We start from the raw sequence: 24,008 nt of genomic DNA on the forward strand, positions 1-24,008 counted from the left end.
AGTCCTTATTCTTAGGAGATACTTGCTGAAGTATTTAGGGGTAAATATCTTAATGTCTGCAATTTGGGGTGGGGAGCGATGAGGGAGAGGGCAGGAGACAGGGCAGGACACGGAAGAAGAGAAAGCAAATGTGGCAAAATGCTAACAACTGGTTACATTTAGGTGAAAGGTACACAGGTGTTCACAGTACTAAGCTTTCAACTTTTCTGTTGGTTTAAAATCTTTCAAAATAAAAAGATGGCAAAAAAAGGAAATGTCAGAAACTCCCAGCTTCAGGATGGAGATGTAAAGTTAGCTTCACCTCCTGAAAACCACGCCAAATAACCAAGAGAATAGGAAACAGCAATGCAAACTCCCTCTTCACAAAATTAGGAGGCAGCAGAAAAGAAAGGGAACTACGAGATATCTAAACTTCGTAGCTTCCTAGCGATAAGTCAATAGACGCTTAAAGTTGATGCACTAAAAAACAAAGGTGCAAACATATTATTTATGATTATGGAGGGAATCATCAAAAGAACTAAAACAAATGAAGCATGGAGGACGCAGGGAAGGAAGTTTTTACTCTGTATTTTAAATCTTTTATACTGTCTGACTGTTTCTATCAAGTTTCACATGTAGTGCTAGTAAAAAATAATAGTAATAAGTTTTCCCAATTACATGGACTATCCAGAAGGATTCTGTGACAAAGATGCTGCACCCAGAAAAAACGTATCTTTCGTCATCACTACTTTGAGGTGAGATATTTTAAAATACAAATTTAAATGGTAAAATACTTCAAAGTACTATTGGGTTTATCAGAACCACAGGTCTACCTACAGAAACAGCATAATCATACCAAAAAAAAATAAATTAATACATTAAAATTATATTTCCTATTATTTCAAATAACAAAATTATTTTCATTCTTGTCTTTTTAAAAATTTAAATAAACAGACTCACAGTTCCACAAGGTTTGGAAGCTTCTGAGCAAGGTTTTCTGGCTGAAAATTAAAAACTCAGAATTAAATTTTATTTTTGAAAAATGTATAAACATTTCTAAATAGTTTAAACACAAAGTACTATCTTTTTGAAGGGTGTAAAAATTTTGAGAAAATAATGTGAAAATAAAAAATTAGCAAGTCAGGGTTTACGCTTACACACACCATACTACAATTTAAATTTATAAATTTGAACACTTAAAATCAATGTCCCTTGGAGAAACCAGAAACCTCATATTCCATGGCCATGGGTCACACAAGAAATGAAAATGTTCTCAACAGGCACAGACAGAATAATGCCATGTGACACCAGAGACAGAGATTGGAGTGATGCAGCTGCCAAGCCAAGGATACTACTGGCAACACCCAGAAGCCAGGAGAAGGAAAAACCTCTCCCTCAGAGCCCCGGGAAGGAGGCAACCCTGCCCACACCTCGATTCTGGACTTCTGGCCTCCAGAACTGAGAGAGTACATTTCTGCCATTTTAAGTCACCCAGCCTGTGTAATTGGTTGCAGCAGCCCCAGGAAACTAACACCCCCCCACGCCAAACTCCCAAACCACCGTGCTCCTCAGGAGAAAGTAAGGGAAATCCCCAGAGGCCAGAAACCAAGACCTAACTAAGCTCAGGACGAACAGAGTAAGCTGGAGCTCACGCAGTCCAAGCAAGTGCCACATCTGGCCGCAGGTCATAAGTTTGGAGTAGGGGGTGGTGTGGCAGGAGAGGAAACTGGCCATTGGGAGGAGAGGAAGAGAGATGGACCTAGGTCCCTTACACAGCCAGAGCCCTCGAAGGAGCGCCCCTCTATGAAGAGAATCCTAGACAAATTCCGCTCACAGATTGAAAGTGGGCTGTCTCTGCTGGATGCAGTGGGTAGGAGGAAATGCCTCTGTGAATAACTGAAAGCCAGCCTGCATCTCTCCTTCTCTCTCTCTCTCCCTCCCACACACACACACACACACACACACACACACACACACACACACACACGGAGTTCAAATTTACATGAACACAAAGATAGGAGTTGTTAAGACTGAAGGGGCACACTGAGTCAGGAATAATTTTTTTTTATTCCACATTCAAACATACTGTAAGTTAAGCTAGATATCAATAACAAAGAATCAAGAATGGCTTTTTAGAAGAAATTAGGTCTGACTTGAGTCCTGAAGACAAACACAAATTATTAGTGGTTGCCATGGAGCAGGGAAAAAGGAGAGTTCTGGCCAGCGTTCTAGGCACAGGAAGCAACATATGAAAAGGCAAGAGAGAGGTATGCTTGGGAAACTGCAAACACAATCTCTTCTGCTGTAACTCTATAACAATACTCCTGAAGAAATTCTACATTTTCAAAAATCCTGTTATAAAAACAACTGTGTTAATAAAAAAACAAAAGTACTGGGAACTAAAAAGTTTTAGATTTGTAACAAAGTAACTTTTCATGGAGAAACTTAGTAACAGTGATTATCTTGAGGAAAAGGAGTAAGGTTGCCATTCTCTATCTAATTTCACGTTATTTGAATTTTTAACAATGAGCATGTATATCTTTTAAAATTGAAAAAAATTAAAATAAAAAATGTGGTACGCAAGGCATAAACTGCTATATAATTGAGTATCAGTCATATTATATGCAACTTAGGTTCTAAATACTCAACAAGAGAAATGTCATTAGTTTGATATAGCTGGGCCATAGGGTATGAAGGTGTATAAGATTTTGCAGAGAGTGGCAAGGAACAGACCAGTGAGGGCTTACATTTTATACTGAAGAACAATTTTCTTTAAATTCTGAACACAATGGAAATCCACTGGTTATTTCAAACAAGGAAATGACATTATTAATTTCCTATTGGCATACTGATGTATTGAAACACTGAGCGACAGTATCCCAAGCTGCTTACATACACATATCCTTGCCCTTTTATGATAACCAAATAGCACTGAATATGAATACTGTTATGAAGTCACTGAAACATTTACTGAGTACTCGCTTTTGATAAAACCACTTGTATTTAGTTTTCAAATGCTGAAAGATGATTCTTTTTTCCCGCATGTTTTGATATCAATATATTCAATGAAGCTCTTCATGACCAGTCTTTCCTCAGATGTTACTCTTGGATCTGTGCAAAACCCCAAAATGTTTGTCTTAGTGTGGCATCTCCCCTAGTAAGGAGAACATACATTTCCTAGACCCTCATCTAATTTTATCTGCTACAGCATCAATACCATATCTGGCCAACTCATAGGACCTGTGGTCATTCTTGCCAGATGTCTGCTTGGCTCTGCCAGACAGCATTCTAATCTCTCCATGACACAATAGTTAGCTCTTTTGAGCTATATACCTATACACACAATTAAGCACCAAATAATGTTTCTGCTGCCAACAGTGCGTCACTATGTCTTTATTAACAAGGAAGTACACTGTGTTTTTATTTAAAAGTAAGTACACTGATCCTGAGAAAATTGCTGTTCATTAGAATACCGGGTAAAAAAACAAAACAAAACACTTAGATATCTGCCCCCAAAGCCTGGCAAATAAGCAGCCTGTCGCATAAGCTATGGCCGACACCTACTGGTGGGTGTTCTATAAGATCATTCTCTGCCTTCCATTAGCACATTTTTAGCAGTGTAGCTAAATAATGCAAGGGAAACACTATACGTTTTAATTTTTCTACTTCCAAGTTCATGTAAAGTGAGTAAGAGATTGGACAACTAAGCATTAACATCAAAATTGTTGTTACTCTGTGGGTAACTAAGCTCTAATGCTGGATTGTAGATGCCACACAAACTAGTTTATCTTGATCCATAAAACTTACAGTTTACTAAGTTTTAAAATGTTTTTAAATTTTAAAATCCTGATAAATAACCTTAAAGCACCTCTCAAAACTGTCATTACTATTATTCCCTTCTCTTTTTTTTCAATTTTGACAAACAAAAGTTTTAATAGATAAATAACCTGTACCCAAATTCCTTGAGTATATATGCTTCCTGCTAACCTACTTGAAAACTATTTTCTAAATTAAGCCAAAATTCTCTTCATTAAATCTCACTTATCACTTAGCTAAACAATTTTTCTTTACAAATAATGTAAAAGTAAACTTCAGCAATCATAGTTAACATAAAATTTACCCCAAACTTTGGACTGATGCTTTACCATATCCTTTAAAAAAAAAACTTTCCTTATGTGTGCTGATTACACACAACAGCAAAATCACCTAATGACGCATTTCTCTGGATGTACCCCGATCATTAAGCAACACATGACTGTACTTCAAACACTTTGCAAACATGTTCAGCGATGTTCTATAGGCAGTGTATACCACCCACTTCCTTTTCCTTTCCTTCTGGGCACCTAGTAGGACTGCACTTCTCTCTTCAAGCTGAGCATGGCTAGGCGGCTTGCTTTGCTCAGCGAAATGAGGTCAAAATGGAGGCCTTAAAGAACATGAGTACAAAAGGTCCACAGTGACCTTCAAATGGTGGAAGCTTTGTCAGCCTTCATCCCTGAGTGAGGACGCAGAAGCCCCAAGCAGTCTGACAGAAAAGCACAGTGTGAGCAAGAAATAACCGTGCTGTTATAAACCACTAGATTCAGCATTCAGCAAAACCTGCTTTATCCCGACCTCTAATACCACATTTCAAAGAAGCCATAAATTAAACACATCCTGGTTCTCACAGCAGTTATAAAAAGCAGAATGAAGTTAGACTTCTACCTCACACCATATTAAAAAAATTAACTGAAAATGGATCAACAACTTAAATATTAAGAGCTAAAACCATAAAACTCATATTAGAAAACACAGGAATAAATCTTCATGATCGTGAATTTGGCAATGGATTAACAGATATGACACTGAAAACATGAGCAACAATAGAAAAAATAGATAAATTGAATATCAAAATTAAAAACTTTTGTGCATCAAAGGACATTACAAGAAAGTGAAAAGACAACATATAGAATGGGAAAAATCATCTATCTAAGAAGAGTCTAGCATCTAGAATATATAAAGAACTCTTACAACTCAATTAACAGAAAAACCCAACTGAAAAATACACAGAAGACTCGGATAGACCTTGTCTAAAGAAGATACACAAATGGCCAAACAAGCACATGAAAAGATGCTCAACATCATTAGTATTAGGAAATGCAAATCAAAACCAATGAAGTACCACTCCCAAACTATCAGAATGGCTATAAGTTTTTAAAAAGGAAAAGAACAGAACAAGTATTTGCAAGGATGTGCAGAAATTGGCACATTTGTACATTGTTGGCTGTATGTTGTACACTGTAAAATAAAATGGTTCAGCCACTGTAGAAAGCAGTTTGGCAGTTCCTCAAAAAGTTAAACATAGAATTGCCACACGACCCCACAATTCTATCTCTATGTATTTACCCAAAATAATTAAAACAGGTACTCAAACATGTACATGTACACCCACGTTCATATTCACAATAGCCAGGAAAGGGAGAAACAGCCCAAATGTCCATCAATGGATGAATGGATAAACTGTGGCATACACGTACAATGGCATCTTACTGAGCCATAAAAAGAAATGAAGGACTGCTACATGCTACAACTTGGATGATCCTTAACAACATTTTGCTAAGCGAAAAGAAGCCAGACACAAAAGGTCACATATTATATGATCCTATTTATATGAAATATCCAAAATACATAAATTTATAGAGACAGAACACAGATTGGTGGGTGCCAGGGTTGGGGTGTGGAGGGGAATGGGGAGAAACTGCTTAATGGGTAAGGGGTTTTATCTTGGAGCGATGGAAATGCTTGTAACTGATAGAAGTGGTGGTTGCACAACACTGTGAACGCACTAAATGCTACCGAATTGTTCACTTTCAAAATGGCTAATTTGGGGCCAGCCCAGTGACACAGCAGTTAAATTTGCACGCTCCACTTTAGCAGCTCAGGATTCACCAGTTTAGATCCCGGGAGTGGACCTACACAGTGCTTATCAAGCCATGCTGTGGCAGGCATCCCACATATAAAATAGAGGAAGACGGGCACAGATGTTAGCTCAGGGTCAGTCTTCCTCAGCAAAAAGAGGAGGATTGGCGGCAGATGTTAGCTCAGGGCTAATCTTCCTCAAAACAAACAAACAAAAAAACGGTTAATTTCACTTTACGTGAATTTCACCTCAATACATTTAAATTTTTTTTTAATTTAAAAATAGTTAAAGAAGTTTTGGTACTGAAGGGAAAAAGCACTTCATTCACAAACCATGAAACACACTCAACAAGCTTTCTAGTTGGATCAACAACTGGAAGTCATTGCTTCTGAGCAAGTACATGGCATGAGTTAAATACTAAGTGTCTGTATGAGAATAACTAAGGTAGATTTCTTTTCCTACTAATAATATTAACCCATTCCTCCTCAGTATTTCTCACCCTATTACTATACATTATGGAGCAGTATTTCTCAACAGAGGAATCAGAAACCCTAGCAGGCTAATGGGAACAGAGAGAACCAGCAGCACCTCTCCTCTTCCTCAGCAGCGTGGGGCCCTCCAGAGGCCCAGTTACCACTTGCTCCCCAATGTCCTTTACCATTTACCCATTTGTCTCTTGGATCACTTCCCACTAATTACGCATGTTCCTCTTTTTAAATTTCTCTCCAAATAAACTTTAAGCAGCCTGAAAAAGCACGAGTCTTGTCTTAAACACTTGTCATATTTCCTTGATGTTTCCTGGAGAGAGAAGCAGCAGATGCTCGACCCTTCAATCTACCCAGATCAAATCTCTGATGGCCAAGTTCAGCTCTTCTGAAACGAGCGACACAGAAGAATGGTATTAACTACGGTTCTCGTTCGAATTATTCCAGAAAACCTGACACACTTGGGGGAGGGGGGGATGTGAGGGAGGAGGGGAGGTGCCAGAGAAAGGGAGAAGGGGCAATAAGAAATGTGTTTGAGAGCACAAACAGCTCACTAACCCCTCTTCTAAGAAAGCATCACTCCTAGCAAGGGCTGTGCAATTGCTGATAGATGAAGTAACTCCAGAAGTTTATACACATTTTGCTGGCTACCACTGACATCCTGTTTCCTAGCAAAAATGTAAATGACTATGCTGTGTAAACAATGGCTAATCTATTCCTAAGAATATAGAAAGGATAATCCAAAACATATGTCAGTTCTTTAAAGGAAAAGGTAAATTTTTATTATTTGGATACACAAGCATAACATCTTTAGTTTTTTGTTTGTTTTAATGGTTCTAAAAGAAAAGCAATGAAAAACTGCAGCAGATACCCAAATTTCTTGGAGTATCTCCACCAAAATAATCACAGGTATTTTATGTCCCAAGTTCATTAAAATAAAATCTTCCATTGGAAAAACATTCCCATTGGGAATTCACTGAATATAAGTATTACAAATATTAAAATAAAGCCACTCCGAAAGGGAAGGAAAGGGAGGAAAAATGAGAGAAAGAAAATTTTCAAAATGTGGACAAGTTCTTTCGTTTCTAAAGTGGTCTTTGAGGTGCCTAAAAAGAACCCTGAGACAATTTTTTTTACTGCTTTGCATTACGATTATGTAGCTTTAACATACAGTGGCAGTTTAACTTTAATGATAAAAATGAATTGACATAAGTCAATTATAACGTAGTATTCTTTTTTTTCGAATCAAACACATTACTGGCTCAACAGAACTTTCTGCAAGGAAGGAAATATTCTCTATCTGCACTGTCTAATAAGGTGGCTACTAGCCACATGTGGCCATTAAGCACTTAAAATGTAGTTATTGTGACTAATGAATTAAATTTTTTAATATTATTTGATTATAATTTAATTTAAACATTAACAGCCACATGTGGCTGTTAGCTAGCATATTAATGCAGAATTTATATCTTTATACTATCAATTTTTCACTTAAAATTAACTCTTTCAGACGTAAAACAAAAAAGAACAATTACTTAAATGTATGAACAATAAACTTTTTAGATTATTTTTCTTAGAAATGATAAAGCATTTGTTTAGCATTTATAGAAGCTGAAACTGACATCTTAAAAAATGTAAATTAAAAAATTTTAAGTATCTGCAAAAATGCAAATATCTTATTGCCAAAAATGTAAAAATAACTTCAAGACTTTTTTTTTTAAAGACTGGCACCTGAGCTAACATCTGATGCCAATCTTTTTTTCTTTTTTCCTTCTTCTTCTCCCCAAAGCCCCCCAGTACACAGTTGTACATTCTAGTTATAGGTCCTCCTGGTTGTGCTATGTGAGACGCCGCCTTAGCACGGCCTGATGAGTGGTGTCATGTCTGCACCCAGGACTCAAACTGGCGAAACCCTGGGCCACCAAAGTGGAGCACACGAGCTTAACCACTCAGCCACAGGGCCAGCCCCAAGACATTTTTTACTTAGCAAAAACTCTTACCAAAAATATGCTCAAAATTAAAAATACTGTATATCCAGTACACTTACAAAACTAAAACATATATCTGAATTGTGATAAAAATTTGATTACAAAGACTTTACGAAAGAAGGAAAACAAACATTAAAAATTACCGAAATGCCTCTTGAAGTATTAATCTTAAAAACACTTGTTTAAAAATGAAAGCTACAGGGGCTGGCCCCATGGCCAAGTGGTTAAATTCACGCTCCGCTGCAAGCGGCCCAGTGTTTCGTTGGTTCGAATCCTGGGCGCGGACAAGGCACTGCTCATCTAGCCACGCTGAGGCAGTGTCCCACATGCCACAACTAGAAGGACCCACAACGAAGAATATACAACTATGTACCAGGGGGCTTTGGGGAGAAAAAGGAAAAAATTAAAATCTTTTAAAAAATAATAAAAATATTAAAAAAAAAAAAAAGAAAGCTACATGGGGCCACCAGTGGTGTAGTGGTTAAGTTTGTGCACTCCACTTTGGCGGCCTGGGGTTTGCCAGTTCTGACCCTGGGTGCAGACCTACACACTGTTCATCAAGCCATGCTGAGGTGGCATTCCACAAAGAAGAATTAGAAGGATGTACAACTAGGATAAAAACTATGTACTGGGGCTTTGGGGAGAGAAAAAAAAAAAAAGAGAGAGGAAGTTTGGCAACAGATGTTAGCTCAGGGCCAATCTTCCTCACCAAGAAAGAAAAGCATACCTTTAAAAAAAAAGAAGAAAAGAAAGCTACATAAGTATCATAAACAAGCATTGATGGTTAGGGAACCATTTGCCCCTACCTACTTTCTATTTTTAAAAATCTATTTCATATGCATTTGGTAAGTATGATTTCATAAATGGAATATTCAAAGCAACAGAAAAATACACACACAAAAAGAATAATAAATGCTTATTCCCATAAAGCCAGATCAACCATTTAAAAATGTTTTTTAATTTCATTTTTTTTACTGCAGTAACATTGGTTTATAACTATATAGATTTCAGGTGTACATCATTCTATTTCAAATTCTGCATAGATTACATCATAATCACCACCCAAAGACTAATTACAATCCATCACCACACACATGTGCCTAATTACCCCTTTCGCCCTCCTCCCTCTGCCCTTCCCCTCCGGTAAGCACCAATCCAATCTCTGTTGCTATGTCTTTGTTTGTCATTATTTTTATCTTCCACTTATGAGTGAGATCACATGGTATCTGACTTTCTCCCTCTGACTTATTTCACTCAGCATCATACCCTCAAGGTTCATCCATGTTGCCACAAATGGCTGGAGTTCATCATTTCTTATGGCTGAGTAGTATTCCATTGCGTACATATACCACATCTTCTTTATCCATTCATCCCTTCATGGGCATCGAGGTTGCTTCCAAGTCTTGGCTATTGTGAATAATGCTGCGATGAACATAGGGGTGCATGTATCTTTATGTATTGGGGTTTTCAAGTTCTTTGGAAAATATCAGCAGTGGGATAGCTGGATCATATGGTAGATCTATTCTTAATTTTCCGAGGAATCTCCATACTATTTTCCATAGTGACTGTACCAGTTTGCACTCCCACCAGCAGTGTACGAGGGTTCTCTTCTCTCCACATCCTCTCCAACACTTACTGTTTCCTGTCTTGTTAATTATAGCCATCATGATGGGAATGAGGTATATCTCATTGTAGTTTTGATTTGCATTTCCCTGATAGTGAATGATGCTGAACATCTTTTCATGTGCCTGTTGCCCATCTGTATATCTTCTTTGGAGAAATCTCTGTACAGATCTTTTGCCCATTTTTTAATTGAGTTGTTAGTTTCTTTGTTGTTGAGATGTTCTTTGTGTATTTTGGATATTAACCCCTTATCAAATATATGGATTGCAAATATCTTCCCCCAATTATTAGGTTGTCTTTTCATTTTGTTGATGGTTTCCTTTGCTGTGCAGAAGGTTTTTAGTTTGATATAGTCCCATTTGTTTATTTTCTCTATTGTTTCCCTTGCCCGGTCAGACATGGTATTTGAAAAAATGCAGTAAGACAGATGTGGAAGACCATGCTGCCTATGTTTTCTTCTAGAAGTTTAACGGTTTCAGATCTTACATTCAAGCCTTTAATCCATTTTGAGTTGATTTTTGTGCATGGTGCAAGATAAAATCATTTAAAATTATATCCAGCCTGAATAATTCTATAAGCTTATGACATAACTGCTTATTTTAGGGGGGGAGGGGAGCATGTTCCAAGCCCAGTGTATGATATTACAAGTGCCTTACTTACAGAATATGAATATTTGTTGACTGATCTGATGTGGCTAACATTTGGAAACTGGCATCTCACTTTTGGTGTGCAGGTACCTCATTTTAGCATAGTGAATGCTGGAAAATGAATTTCAAATTGTGGAAACATATACATAGCAATGGCTTTTGAGCCTTCTGCTTGCAAACAGAACCCTTCAGTTGCACAAGGATATGGTCTGGGATAAGGGAAAGACTCCTCTCTCTGCCACCTCTTTTTAAACTTTCCTCCTAACTCTGCAGGCAGAAACTATGAATCATATAGAGTAGGTCAAATCAGGTTTCCTATATTTTCCTATATTTTCTTTAAGAAAGTATAGTATGATACATGTTTTAAAAATATTTCTATCAAGAAAAGTTAGACTTTTAGTCAACATAAAACTCAGAGTTAGGGCCGACTCCGTGGCCAAGTGGTTAAGTTCGTGCACTCCGCTGCGGCGGCCCAAGGTTCGGATCCTGGGCATGGACATGGCACCACTTGTCAGGCCACGTTGAGGCGGCGTCCCACATGCCACAACTAGAAGGACCTGCAACTAAGAGATACAACTATGTGGGGGGGGGGGGGGGGGGGGGGGGTGGGGGGAAAAAAGGAAAAAAAAAAAAAAAAAGTTGGAAAACGTTGTTTGCCCCGGTGCCAGTCTTTAAAAAAAAAAAAAACTCAGAGGTAACCAAGAAAATTCACTTAACATCAAACACCTCATTGCTCCACAGTAGACAAATGTGGTTAAATCTTAACTATATGGTGCTAGACTAGAAGTAGGTCATCAATAAACACCCACAGAATTAAAATGAAAGCAAGAGTGACTGAACTACAAATTAGGAGACCTGGTTTTTGCTCTAACTGACCATAAAAGTGACCTTAGGTCAATCCATTATCTTCTAAGCTTACTTTCCTCAAGAAGAAAAATTGCCTAAATTATCTATAAAGCTCCTTCTAGCTTTGAAATTCTATGATTCAATAAACAGAAGTAAATGACAGGTCAGAAGTTCACTCTCCAAACTATTTCCAAATAGTTAACTATTTGACAGGGAGCCGCTGTCAATCAATCAGGAACGATGAGGGGGAAAACTACTAAATCTGAAAATTCAATAGGAAAAGCATCTCAGATTTATAACAAAGCATACTTTTCAGGCACATACGGATTTCGTAATGAATATTTTGCAAGACTACACCACATTTTACACATAAGCACTAAAACACAGAGCATCAGACTGCTTTACTATTTGACATAATCACCCATTCCCATACATTCAATTTAAGAAATAACTAGATGCTTTTATGCAGAGCTAGCTCGAGAAAGAGCAATCACGGTGATTATGGAGGCCCTGCACCCTAGCAGCAGTTTAAGCTGCAAGGGTCCATCAGATTAGGGAAAAACAAGAAGCCCCTTGTGCTGGAATTCAAAATTAAGCAAACAAACGAAAACAGAAATTAATTCCCTCTCCCTATTTCTTCTGCCATACTTGACTGCATGATGCTCTTTCTACCATCCCCTTAACTTACGGTTTTTCCCTTCAAGGTGTTCCAATGTTCATCTGATCCAGATCCTGCTGTTACCAAATTCAAAGGGGGTGGAGGGCGGAGCTGTGTGACTTCCCAGTCCTCAAACCCTTTCAACCTCAACGCAGCCACCAGCAGTGAGCAGCAATGGAGATGTCAATTCAGCATAAACACAGGCATCACCATCATTGTAAATCAAAATATTCAGACTCACTGATTAATAAAATTTGAGAGATGCATAAGATCATATTGATACTATATTCCAACAATCTTATTTTAATTGATTTTTAACTATAAAAATATTTATTGAAAAGAATATAAACCAAACTTAATAATAGAACCTTTCCCTTTTACTATAAATACTTAAGTAAGGCTCTGTTTCTTCCAGCTCCCACCCCTACTCTTGTGCCCTCGCCCCATCCGCAGCTATAATCACTGTTAAGTTTGATGTACAATCTTTTTTTATGCCTTAGTCTATTCGTCTAGAAAGCAGGGATAATGACAGTCCCATCAGTTAGGCATACCTCATAGGACTGTCTTGAGGATGAAATAAGTTAATACATGTAAATCACTTAAATCAGTGCCTGGCACTTAGTAAAGACTCCAATGACATTAGCTGCTATCAGATTTTAACTAATCTCATACTGATGAACATTTAGGTTTTCACAATTTTCATCATATACAATGCTGTGATGAACATCCTTGACATTTGACATTTTTTTCTGTTGGGTAAATCCATGCACATAAAAATGCTGATTCAAACATATGCTCCTGTAAAATTTTGCTATATATGGTCCAACCACCCACCAAAAACAGAGTCACTTTCCTCTTCCTCCAACAGTGTCTGAGAGTATCTTTTCATTGTCTTCAATATTGGGCATTAATAATCTTCAACGCTAGGTATTAATCAACAACGCAAGGTATTAATCTTTCTATTAGGTAAGGTTGATCGATGTTCTATCACTTCTATTGGAAGTTAAACATCTTTTTGTGTTTTGACTAGCTGTATTCTTTTATGATTTGCCTGTTCATATTTGATGGCGAAGGTCAGGTATGTTTTCTCTTGGGTCAATAGGGAAGAAAAAACATCTGCACCTCACCCCTCACCCCAATTCAGGAATGTGTGATTGACAGACCTCTTCTTCCCTTCAGTCCTAGTAGGATATCATCTTTAAGTTAAGTTCTCTTTTCTTGCATAGATTAATTGCTTAATCAGGATCCATCTGCTCTTACTCTAAGCCATAAGCCAAACTCCCCTCTTTCATTAAAATTTACATGCTTCTTTCTTGTCCTTTCATATTTATAAATAAAATTGGCAACTGGTGAGAGCTCCACCAGTATTTGGGTAGGTCACCCTTTCATGTCCCCAGGAAGGCCTCCTGCCTACTGCCCTCATTAAGAGAAGTTGGCATGTCCATTAACTGATTTACTTCCAGGTTGAGATTTTTTTTTTCCCCTCTAAGTCTCCTGTGGCCTTTTCTTTTTATAAGTGAAGGAACTGAGGTCCAAAGAGGTTAAGCACATACAGAGTGGGTCTGTTACCCGCTGGTACTAAGCTTTACTACCTAACAATGAAACACCTCCTTCCTGGGACTGCAGCCCTCAAATGCTCCCACTGCTAACTCCTTCCCTTGATGACCTTCCAGATTAGGAGGAAGACAGGGTGGTTCCTGCTTCCAAGCTATACTCCTTCTCCACCTCTTACAAAGACCCCAGCTACCGGTGAGGGAGTTGAGGGGAAATCAGGGTGGGCTCTACCTCACACCCTCCATCCCACACAGTAATATCATCTGAAACGTCCTCATGATGCAAATCTCTCCACAACCACATATACCATCCCCCGAGACGACTTACTCAAGCATGACCAGTACAAGTCTTCAACATCAATGGGTCCTTTGGCCCCTCCCCATTCTCCCTATTCATTCACTCCTCCTTTCTTGCTTTGCCTCCAATCCAGCTTAGATTCCATGTCCCATCATTTTAATCACTCTTGCCAAAATGCTAAACCTCCTCAGTGCCTCTGCACTTGTATTGTACCCACCTGGCAAAAACCTAACCCTGCAAAAAGGCAGCAGGCCACTTTCTTCATACCTCAGACAGCTGAGCACTGCAGAAGATAATGTCCTAAACAAGCAGGTGGTTCCACCATAAGCTTAGCCACCAACTGCCTGCTGAATAGCGCCAACATTCTACTGCCTTTCCCTAGCCAAACTGCCCTGTGACTCTTCACAACAATAATTTCAAACCTGCATTCTCCACAAATCTCCACTCCCCAAGCAGATGTCCTTGCTCAGTAAAGCTGTCAGACAAGAAAGCGCTCATCTGCCTCTCTCCCCCTCAATCCGTATCTTTGCACCCATCCTCTCCTTCTTTATCTTGTTGCAAAGGAAGAAGGGATACTATTTCCAAGGTCAATTCCTCTACATGTACTCTGGAGCTCATCCCCTCCTACCTTCTTAGGAATCTTGGACTTCTAATTATTCCCTTTTTCTGTATCTTCAACTCCCCTCTAATGGAGATTTCCCCTCAGCACTTACACAAGTTCAGCTCTTTCCTCTTAGAAAAGAGAGGAGAGGGAAAGAGAAAAGGGGAGAGAAGAAAAAATCTCCTTTGTTGTCAAGACCACTCCAACTATGCCCCTCCTTCCATATCACAACCAAACTTGGACTCATCTACCTTGCTATCTGTTTTTCTCATCTCCTTTTCACCACATAATCCACCAAACTTGGATTCTACACTCCAAAGCTTCTACTCCCTCTACATAGTCACCACCACCTTGTCACTAAAGTCTTTGGACAAATATTGACCTTCATCTTATTTGAAGCCTAAGCACCAAGCACTCTTTAAAATACCTTCTCCCTCTGGCCTCCAAAATATCAAATCCCTCGTTTTCCTTCTGCCTCTGACAGCCGCTCCTTATCTTCTTATCCCCAAATTTTAAGTGTAGAAATTTAAATTTAAAGAAATTTCCTTCCCAATTTTTAAGCAATTTCATTTTTGCCCTTGGCTTCTATTAAAATCAACATGCCACAAATGCCCACATTTATATATATCTAGCCCAGAACTCTCAGGAGTCCTGAGAATATTTTTACTCTCCCAAACCTGCTCCACTTCTAATACTCCCTAACTCAGTAAATCACAGTTATTCAAACTTGAAATCTGGAAGCATACTATTAGTCAGTAATTCTTTGGTTTCAAAGAAAAAGAGGAAAAAACCACTTCAAACTAGTTTCAGCAAAAAGGAGGAGGATGAGGAAGAGAAGCAAAAGGAAGAGGAGGAGAAAAAAGAATGTAGTAACTCAAGCAACTACTATATAACAGGCACTCCACAAATATGTGTTAATTGAATGAATGATGAATAAATAAATGAATGGGAAAAAATCCAGAGGTAAATCTAACTCCCGGAACGCTAGATCCAGGTATTCAAACGACATCATCAGGACGCCTTCTCTCCTTCACACCCAGATCTGCTTTCTTCTCTGCTTGTTTCTTTCTCAGGCAGCAGCCCAGATGGCCAGCAGCAGCTTCAGGCTGAGTCTACCAATTTAGCAAGTCAATGGAGCGTGCCTTTTCTCCTGAAAGTCCCAGTTAAAGTCTCCAGGCTGGGCCAATCACTGTGGCCAGGAGGATGGAATACAGGCTTTTTACCACCTGAAATCTCTTCTCCATCTCTATAGCCACCACCCTTGTCTATCTGCCTTCTTAATATCTCCACTTGAATGTCTTCACTGGCTAAGAAAAAGTCCTTAACATGGTTCAAGATTTTGTGTGGCCTGGCTCCTACCTGCCTCTTTAGCTGTTCAGTCTCTATGCTCCAGCTACAATAAACTCATCTTCACTTCTCTGATCACGCCTGCTGTCTCCAATGTCAGGCCCTTTGCCCTTGTTTTTCCTTCCATCTGAAAGTTCTTCATTAATGCCTATTCATCCCTCCAGTCTCAGCCTAATATCACTTCCTCAGGGACACACTCCTTGATCCCTAGAGAGGATTAAATAATCCATGTTATAGACCAGCAGTCTGTCCTTATCAGGAGTCTAGTAATTACTGTTTAATATCTATCTTCCCTGCCACAATAAAGGCTCCATGAGGGCAGGGCTTACGTCTGTCTTGTTTACCATCACGCATCCTGGCATAGAGACTGGTACACCTTGGTACTCCTCAAATATGTGTGAAATAAACGAATGAATACCCAAGCTATGGTAGTCAGCTTAAAATCCATCTACTTGATTCTGTTTAAAACAATCAATCAGGATAAAGTAAGGCAGTCAATGAAATAAACTTAATAAATTTACAAATTCTTATCCCAAAGAATAATATCTAGGGGCCGGCCCTGTGGTGCAGCAGTTAAGTGCACACGTTCCGCTTCAGCGGCCTGGGGTTCGCCGGTTCAGATCATTGGTGCGGACGTGGCACCGCTTGGCACGCCATGCTGTGGTAGGCGTCCCACATATAAAGTACAGGAAGATGAGCATGGATATTAGCTCAGGGCCAGCCTTCCTCAGCAAAAAGAGGGAGATTGGCAGCAGTTAGCTCAGGGCCAATCTTCCTCAAAAAAAAAAAGAATATCTAAAGTTGTAAGCTTTTTAATCCCATGTTCAAAAACCAGGCAGTAGCTCTACATTGCCAATAGGATATAGTTCTAACTCCTTAAGACCTGTTTAAGGGACTTAAGATTCAACAAGACCTGGCCCCAATGTAGAATTCTCATCTCAGCTTTACCTCCTCCTCTTCCCCCTCACAAACTCTGTGCTACATCAGTAGTTTTCTATTCCACTCTGTAGTTTCCTAAGGAGTCCATACAGCTCCTTGGTAGGGGAGGAGACATAGACTGAACAAGACTCCCAGCTATCCACCCCCCGAAATAAAAGTAGCTCCAGTTGTATCTATTTTACTTAGGGAACTTTTTGAATAGATAGCCCTGCTAAATTGGGTTTGAAAACGTTTACTAGATCTGCACATCCCAGCCACGTGCGGTTCTGTGTAGAGAGCACCAATACAGAGGGCAAACACAAGGAGAGGTACTCTGGCTGAAGTGGAGACACCCACCTCCTCAGTCTTCCCCCTGCCACCTCCCCACAATTCCCCACCTAGGCCCTGCTCAGGTACCCTGAGGCTCTGAAGAACACACAAAACCTCTGCTCTAGGCAAATCAGGCACCTAGACTTGTCCCTGGAACTTTCTGCCATTGAGTCTTAGTTCATATCTTTTTCTTCAGCTTCGGATGTCAACAAACCAAAATTCCATGAGTAAGAATTTATTCCATGATGTATCTATTGGCAGTGCCTTGAAGAGTACTGGGTACATATTAAGCGCTCAATAAATACATGCTGGGGCCCGCCCGGTGGTGTAGTGGGTTAAGTTTGCATGCTCTGTTTCAGTGGCCCGGGATTCACAGGTTCAGATCCTGGGCGTGGACCTACACACCACTCATCAAACCATGCTATGGCGGCATCCCACTTACAAAATAGAGGAAGACTGGCATAGATTGCTTCAGCAACAAGCTTCCTCAAGCAAAAAGAGGAAGATTTGCAACAGATGTTTGCTCAGAGCCAATCTTCCTCACAAAAAAAAAACAAAAAAAACCCATGTCGAATGAATGATACTTTTCCTCCTGAGCTCCTGTCACAGTCATTCTTCAGTGTCAATGTAAATAGCATCTTCTTTAAAAAATCTACAATTCTGCTACACATAATTAAATTATGTGTCCTACAAATGTTAGGCAGTAGGCCAGACACTGGGCATACAGAACTTAAGACAGAGTCCCTGCCCTCGAAGGCTCTCATTGTGGAACTCTAATAGCTATATTCTTATAGCTATACTATATATAGTCCTTATGCTAATCTATCATATATTCATTTATTTATCCATTCAACAACTATGTGAAGACCTATTACATAACAAACACAGACCCTATATCTCCTATTCTCTTATTTATCTTCTAACCACCACAAAGATCAGACACTTAATAATACTTGAAATGCATTTAAAATAATTATAGGCAAATTCTTTAAAATATTTTAATTCTTTAAATTCTAAGATAAATATTAGGAACCAAAATCACGTTTCCTAACTACTTCTTATTCACCCATTAATTATAAAACTGGATTCCTATATAAGTTGACTCATACTATGTTAAAAAAGTTTAAAGATTTCTCAGTTATATAACTAAATGGTAATACTGCATAATGAAATATTACTAAAAAGCATTTTAAAATGTAAAATGTGCCTACCCCTTGACCCAGCAGTCCTACTTTTGAGACTCCATCCTAAACACAAACACACATGCACACAAAAGGATGTATGTATATCTCCTGGCCTCAAGGTTAATGGAATGAGAACACCATGAAGTGAAAAGAAAATATTCACAGAAATATGTAGAGTATGATTCTATTTTGTTGTTAAAAAAGGGAAAAAAATATACAGAGTACATAATTACATAAACACAAGCAAAAGAGTGGAAGCATACAACCAAACTATTAATACTGGCTGCTCCACAGTATAGAAGTGGATAAAGAGAAAGAGAGACAACTACTCTTCATATATTCCTCTCTGCTGTTTGATCTAAGGGCATATATCATTAAAATATGAAAAGTTTATTCTTTTAAGTGTATAAAAAAGGCTTTTCCTGTGCTTTGGTTCTAAATATGGGCATTCCTGAAGTTCTGAACATCTGACATAAAATCATCCCACAAATATAAACCACTGCGCTGTACCAAGCGACCTGCAGGCACAAGGAAAGAAGGGCAGAGGCTGTGCGTTAGTGACTACTTCTCCTCTCACCAAGAGGCTTCACATGTGAGGGCTGGGGGAGGAAAGGAGAAGGGGAATGTTGAGAAGAGGGCGATTAACACAATAGAACAATTTTAATATGAAATAATAAAACAATGTGATAATGGAAATGATTGGCAGGTTCCCAAGCTTCTCCAAAAAAAAGACCAATTAACCCATAATGTGTTTGACATACAACATGTTTCCAAAATGTGGCTTTTTTACCTTTGGACAGAATTGCAGCTGTAAGTCAAATTCCACATACTAAATTTCCTTCAGGAACTATATCAGTACACCACCAAACATTCTAAAAGCTTTAAGTCACAAGGTAGGGCACTGGAGGACACATACTGTTTCATCTGCTTCCAAGCACTGTGCAGTAAGCCACCTTATATCCACTACAGTCAGGCAATGGGATGACTGCTACCACTCCCACCACCCCTGATATCTGCAGAGCCCTTCACAGTTTACAAAGCTCTTTGACACACGGGAATCAAATGTTCCAGCTAAGAGAAAGCATAAATACAAAGTACATAGCTTATTATTTAACACATGCAACAATTTAGTCTTCAATGAATAAAAAGGTGGCAGAGCATGAACTTGAAGTGACTGCTTATGAGCCACTATAAATATCAGTTAAAATCGTATAGCGGATACCTAAAAATTTTCATAAGTAGAAAACTGCAGCTGAGAAACTGCCACAAAGCCAAAAGTTTATTGTAACTTTTATAGGCAAAGGCCAATTTCTCTGACCAAAGTCTACCCCAGTGGACTATGGCTGATCTTTAAGAAGTAATCCACTCACAACATTTTTTTGGTACAACAATAACAAGCATGGGAAAATATGGTCTATAATCCTGGACAAATTATTTCTTACACCACTTCTTCCCCAAAGTGGGGAGCAAAACACACTAGGTAAATACGGTTTCACATCATGCAATGATGATTTTGTAAAAAGGATTCATATAACTATATATAGAATATCAAAGTTTGAAAACTGAAAAAGTCTAATTTAAAAAAATCTAACTAGGCACTCAAAATAACATAACATATATACCAATGTGCCCAACACTAAAAATGAAAGGTATATATCCCTTTACTTCCAGCTACACCAAAGATAAACAAATTTTATAATGCTTTCTACCTCCAGTAGGTATTTTACACAGATTAAATAAAACTTTTCTAGGAAAACACTCCACACACATGAAGCCAGTAAGACGTACTTTCAGATATTTAGGAAAGTCCAGTATAGTGAAGGGAATGAAAAATGGGTCAATTCACAAAGAAACAACAAGACAGCTTAATCGTCTAAAACTAATGAGAACTGAAATTCAAGTATAAGACTCAAATGAGGTAGAGTGATAATTAGAAAAGGCCACATAAAGCAAATCCATTTAAAACAGACATCAAATTTCATATTAAATAGTGGGAATAAAAAGTTTGATTAGGGGGCTGGCCCAGTGGCGCAGTGGTTAAGTTTGCACGTTTCACTTCAGCAGCCCAGGGTGGGCCAGTTAGCTCAAGGCCAGTCTTTCTCAGCAAAAAAAAGAGGAAGATTGTTTGCAGATGTTAGCTCAGAGCTACTCTTCCTCAAAAAAAACCCAAAAAACAAAAACAAAAAATATTAAAAAAAATGTTTGATTGGGACATTCTCTTGAAAAAAAATTTTAAAGTTTTTTTTAATCTTATATGTAATAAAATTCATATTATAATAACTATGTGCTTATTCTTAGAACATAGAAAGGAAAAAAAGAGAGTAAAGCAAATGTTGCTTTTATGGCAAAAATTTTTCCAACAAATTGGCTAGCCCAATTCAAAATGATTTGATTTTCACAGTGCAGTGATAAGAAAGGTTTTTGTTTTTTGAGGTTTTGGTTTTTTTTTCCAAAACACTCAAAGGCTACATGAAGCTTCCCAAATGACTATGTTAATGTTTTAGTCTTCAAATCATCATCTTCTTAAATGCCTCTAACTCAGTCATCCTCGTTGGTCTTTTTCTTCTTTATGTTTTAACTGGTCCACCGGCTACTGTAACATCCAAAAAATCATCTAGGAAGCTTAATATACAAAGAAAGTACAGGCCCAGATAGATGCACAAGCTAAGTGAAGAGGGGTTTTTAAACGGGGAATAATTTTAGAAGTGATATATTAGCGAATATTTTGCTTTCCTACACAACTCCTCCTGCAGCCTCATAATTACACAGACCTAACGAATAATGAATTCTCAGCTAACGAGGACCCCCATATGCGTATTTATATTACCTGTTTATATAACAAGAGAGGATACATATCATGGTCTGAATATCTTAGGACATGTAAAACAGATCTAAGTCAGGACCACATTACAAACGATTGTTTTAAATGCAATGTAATACTGTACCAAGGTTGTAAGGGAGTTCCTTTTCATATAGAGTCTCTCCAAGTACTGCAGTCCCTCATCTTTCAGTAACTCCAATGGGAAATGGTGCAGATTCCTATAATTTAAGAACAAATTCTTGTGCTTTTCCAGCCTTGCCACAGAAATCGTCTTACAAAGTTCGGATGCCATGACTGAATATATCCCATCAGGCACACTGCAGCACTACATCTTGTCAAAATTGGTCCATTGCTAAAGAGAACAAAAACACTGAATAAGTACAATATCGCTTACAAGTGTTGCCAAAAACCAGTTAGCATACAGAGATTTGCAAATGCTAAAAGGACAGTTATACATTCAAACCCTGTTTTTCTCTCATAACCACTAAACTTGGGACATATTCAGAAGGAAATTAAAATGAATAAATAATAAAAATACTCTCACTTTTCAGCAATAATTTCTAATTAGTAGAAACAGTCCTAACTGAAAAAACAGTTCTTGGACTTGAGATAGGATTCACCATCTAAGAGAAAAGAGACCAGGTTTGTAACATGCAACCAAAGAAAGAGCTTAAAAATCAGACATAGTGAACCCATTTCCTTCTTGAACTACCTCATTCTGTATTCAGCCTAAAGTATTTCAAAAATATTTAAATATATGTAACATATCTAGATCACTTACAGCTTCATTTTCTTCACTTCTTACTATCTAAATATGATTGTCTCATATTCTAATTTTTTCTTTCTTTTATCTCTTTATTCTTTTCTTTCTTTCTCCTTAGCTTTGCAGATTATCAGAGGTAGCAAAGAAATAGGTCCAGGAACACACAGTTTTATTTTATTATTTCAGTGAAATACTGCACTAGGAAATAACAACCCTGTATTATTCTGTTACAATCCCTCTGGGCTTAATTTGCCTAACACATAAAATGGAGACAGCACTTTATTGGTAAAGGCCAGAACACAGAACAGATTAAATTCCCTTCTAGCTCCAAAAGTGACAAGGGTAGGAAGAGAAGAATACTTGCTTCTTATCAACTAGGCACAGGGCAGCAACAAACTTCACAATCACTTAACACTAGGAGAAACAAACTCAGAGCCTCAGTAATTTGTCCAAAGTTGAACAGCTCCTAAGAGATAAAAGCAAGGATGGAGCGGGGGGAGGGGCAGGTAGTGGATTTCAAAGCCTGAGTTCTTTACATACATAGACTCACAGGATTCCACAGGATACTAAGGAAATGCTAAAACAAGGAAAAAGAAGTTGAGCTTTGTTCCAAGGGTCTACTGTCCGTTTTCCTGGGCACCCTTTTCTAAACTCTCTAATGGAAAGTACCTTTCAAAGAAAATTTTTTTGTTAAGAAAAACTATTCTCACTGGGAATTAACACAATGTCAGTGCAAAATATGGTAACATAAGCTTTCAACAAGCAGAGTTTTGTAACTTTTTGGTTATTTTCTATCATTTCCAAACTTTAATTCCTAGTTACTAAGAAAGCACTTGCCATTTTATATGAAAGGGCAGAGAATATGGAATATTCAATACATCCCCAATGCAACATGAGACTCCAATACTTTCCTATATTTATTCCATCCACTCACTCATCTACTTTTATGAGACATACTAAATGACTGAGCAAGAATCTTTCTACACCTTAGTTCTCTCACCTGTAAGCAAGGGGAACTTGACTAAACAGCGTCAATGATTCTGTGTAGAAAGGGAAGCCTTGTAGGTAACTCTTCACTGAACTAGTACACTGGAAGCAGTTTAGACGCCTCCCAAGCACCTCAAACTTAACAGATTCAAAAGAGCTTTTGATTTTCATCACCACTCAGAATCCTCCCGTTTTTCCCATTTCAGTAAACGGCACACACCTCCATCCACCCAGGTGCTCCAGCAGGAAGGCTGGAAGTCATAAATGATGCCACCCTGTCATTCACTCCAATCTATCACAAGGCCGGTAGTTTCCATTTCCAAAATACATCTCAAGTCCATCCACATCTCTCCATCCACCAAAACCAAAAGCCACTGTCATCTCTTGCCTGGCCATCTGTATTACTGGTCTCCCTATATCCACTCTAGCCACTTTCCAATACACTGAGCACTTAGTGGTGAGTCTTTAAAAAGGAAAATCCAATTATATCTTAGGTAAACTCGTTCCCTAGTGCACACACATCTTGCTAAATAAACCCTTCAAAAGCTTATTTAGAAAATCAAACTCCTACCAGGCCTTCAGGGCTCCTCACTATCTGGCCCCAGCACTTCTCCAAGCTTCTCTGGCAGCACTCTCCCTGGCTTCTTGCCAAGCTCCTGGGCTTTTCTAGTCCTTGAAAGTGCCAAAGTCTTCACAGCACTTGCTGCCCTCCTTGGCCTGGAAAGCACTGTCCCATGATCCTGCTGGTTTCAACATAAAAATCACTTCCCTATCCAAAACTAAAGTATTCTCCTGTTATTCTTTCAGAGAAACCTGATTTTTTTCTTTGTGGGACTCCCCACAATTTGTAATCTATATATTTATCGGTATATCTGTTTACTGTCAATCTAGCCAAGAGACTGGAAGCTCCTGAGGGCAGACATCAGCTGGTTTCTTCACTCCTGTAAACGCACCTGTAGCACAGTATCTAATACAAAGCAGGCCCCCAAACAGCTGAAGAATGCATGAAAGTGGGACATGTGAGTAATACTGCAAGGTAGATTTTTTCATTCTGTGATCTAAAGCCAGCTTGTAGGTGCTA

At 38.5% G+C, this 24,008-nt stretch overlaps 1 protein-coding gene across 4 annotated transcripts in view; it reads right to left on the reverse strand.

Annotated features, from left to right (window-relative positions):
• The window catches only part of LRRC28 (leucine rich repeat containing 28), a 160,447-nt gene that overhangs the window by 135,189 nt on the left and 1,250 nt on the right, over positions 1–24,008 (reverse strand). For 3 of the 4 annotated variants that reach the window (XM_046653480.1, XM_046653482.1, XM_046653479.1), the window contains 2 exons: positions 21,302–21,529; positions 940–980 (listed from right to left, as the gene is read on the reverse strand). In XM_046653480.1, coding sequence (XP_046509436.1) covers positions 940–980; positions 21,302–21,469 — 209 coding nt within the window. In that variant the 5' untranslated portion in view covers positions 21,470–21,529. Of the gene's footprint in view, positions 1–939; positions 981–21,301; positions 21,530–23,498; positions 23,520–24,008 lie in introns of those variants that run through there. The other variant, XM_046653481.1, reaches the window with a different exon arrangement.

The sequence above is a fragment of the Equus quagga genome, chromosome 2, assembly GCF_021613505.1.
Source record: "Equus quagga isolate Etosha38 chromosome 2, UCLA_HA_Equagga_1.0, whole genome shotgun sequence".
NCBI classification, from domain to species: Eukaryota; Metazoa; Chordata; class Mammalia; order Perissodactyla; family Equidae; genus Equus; species Equus quagga.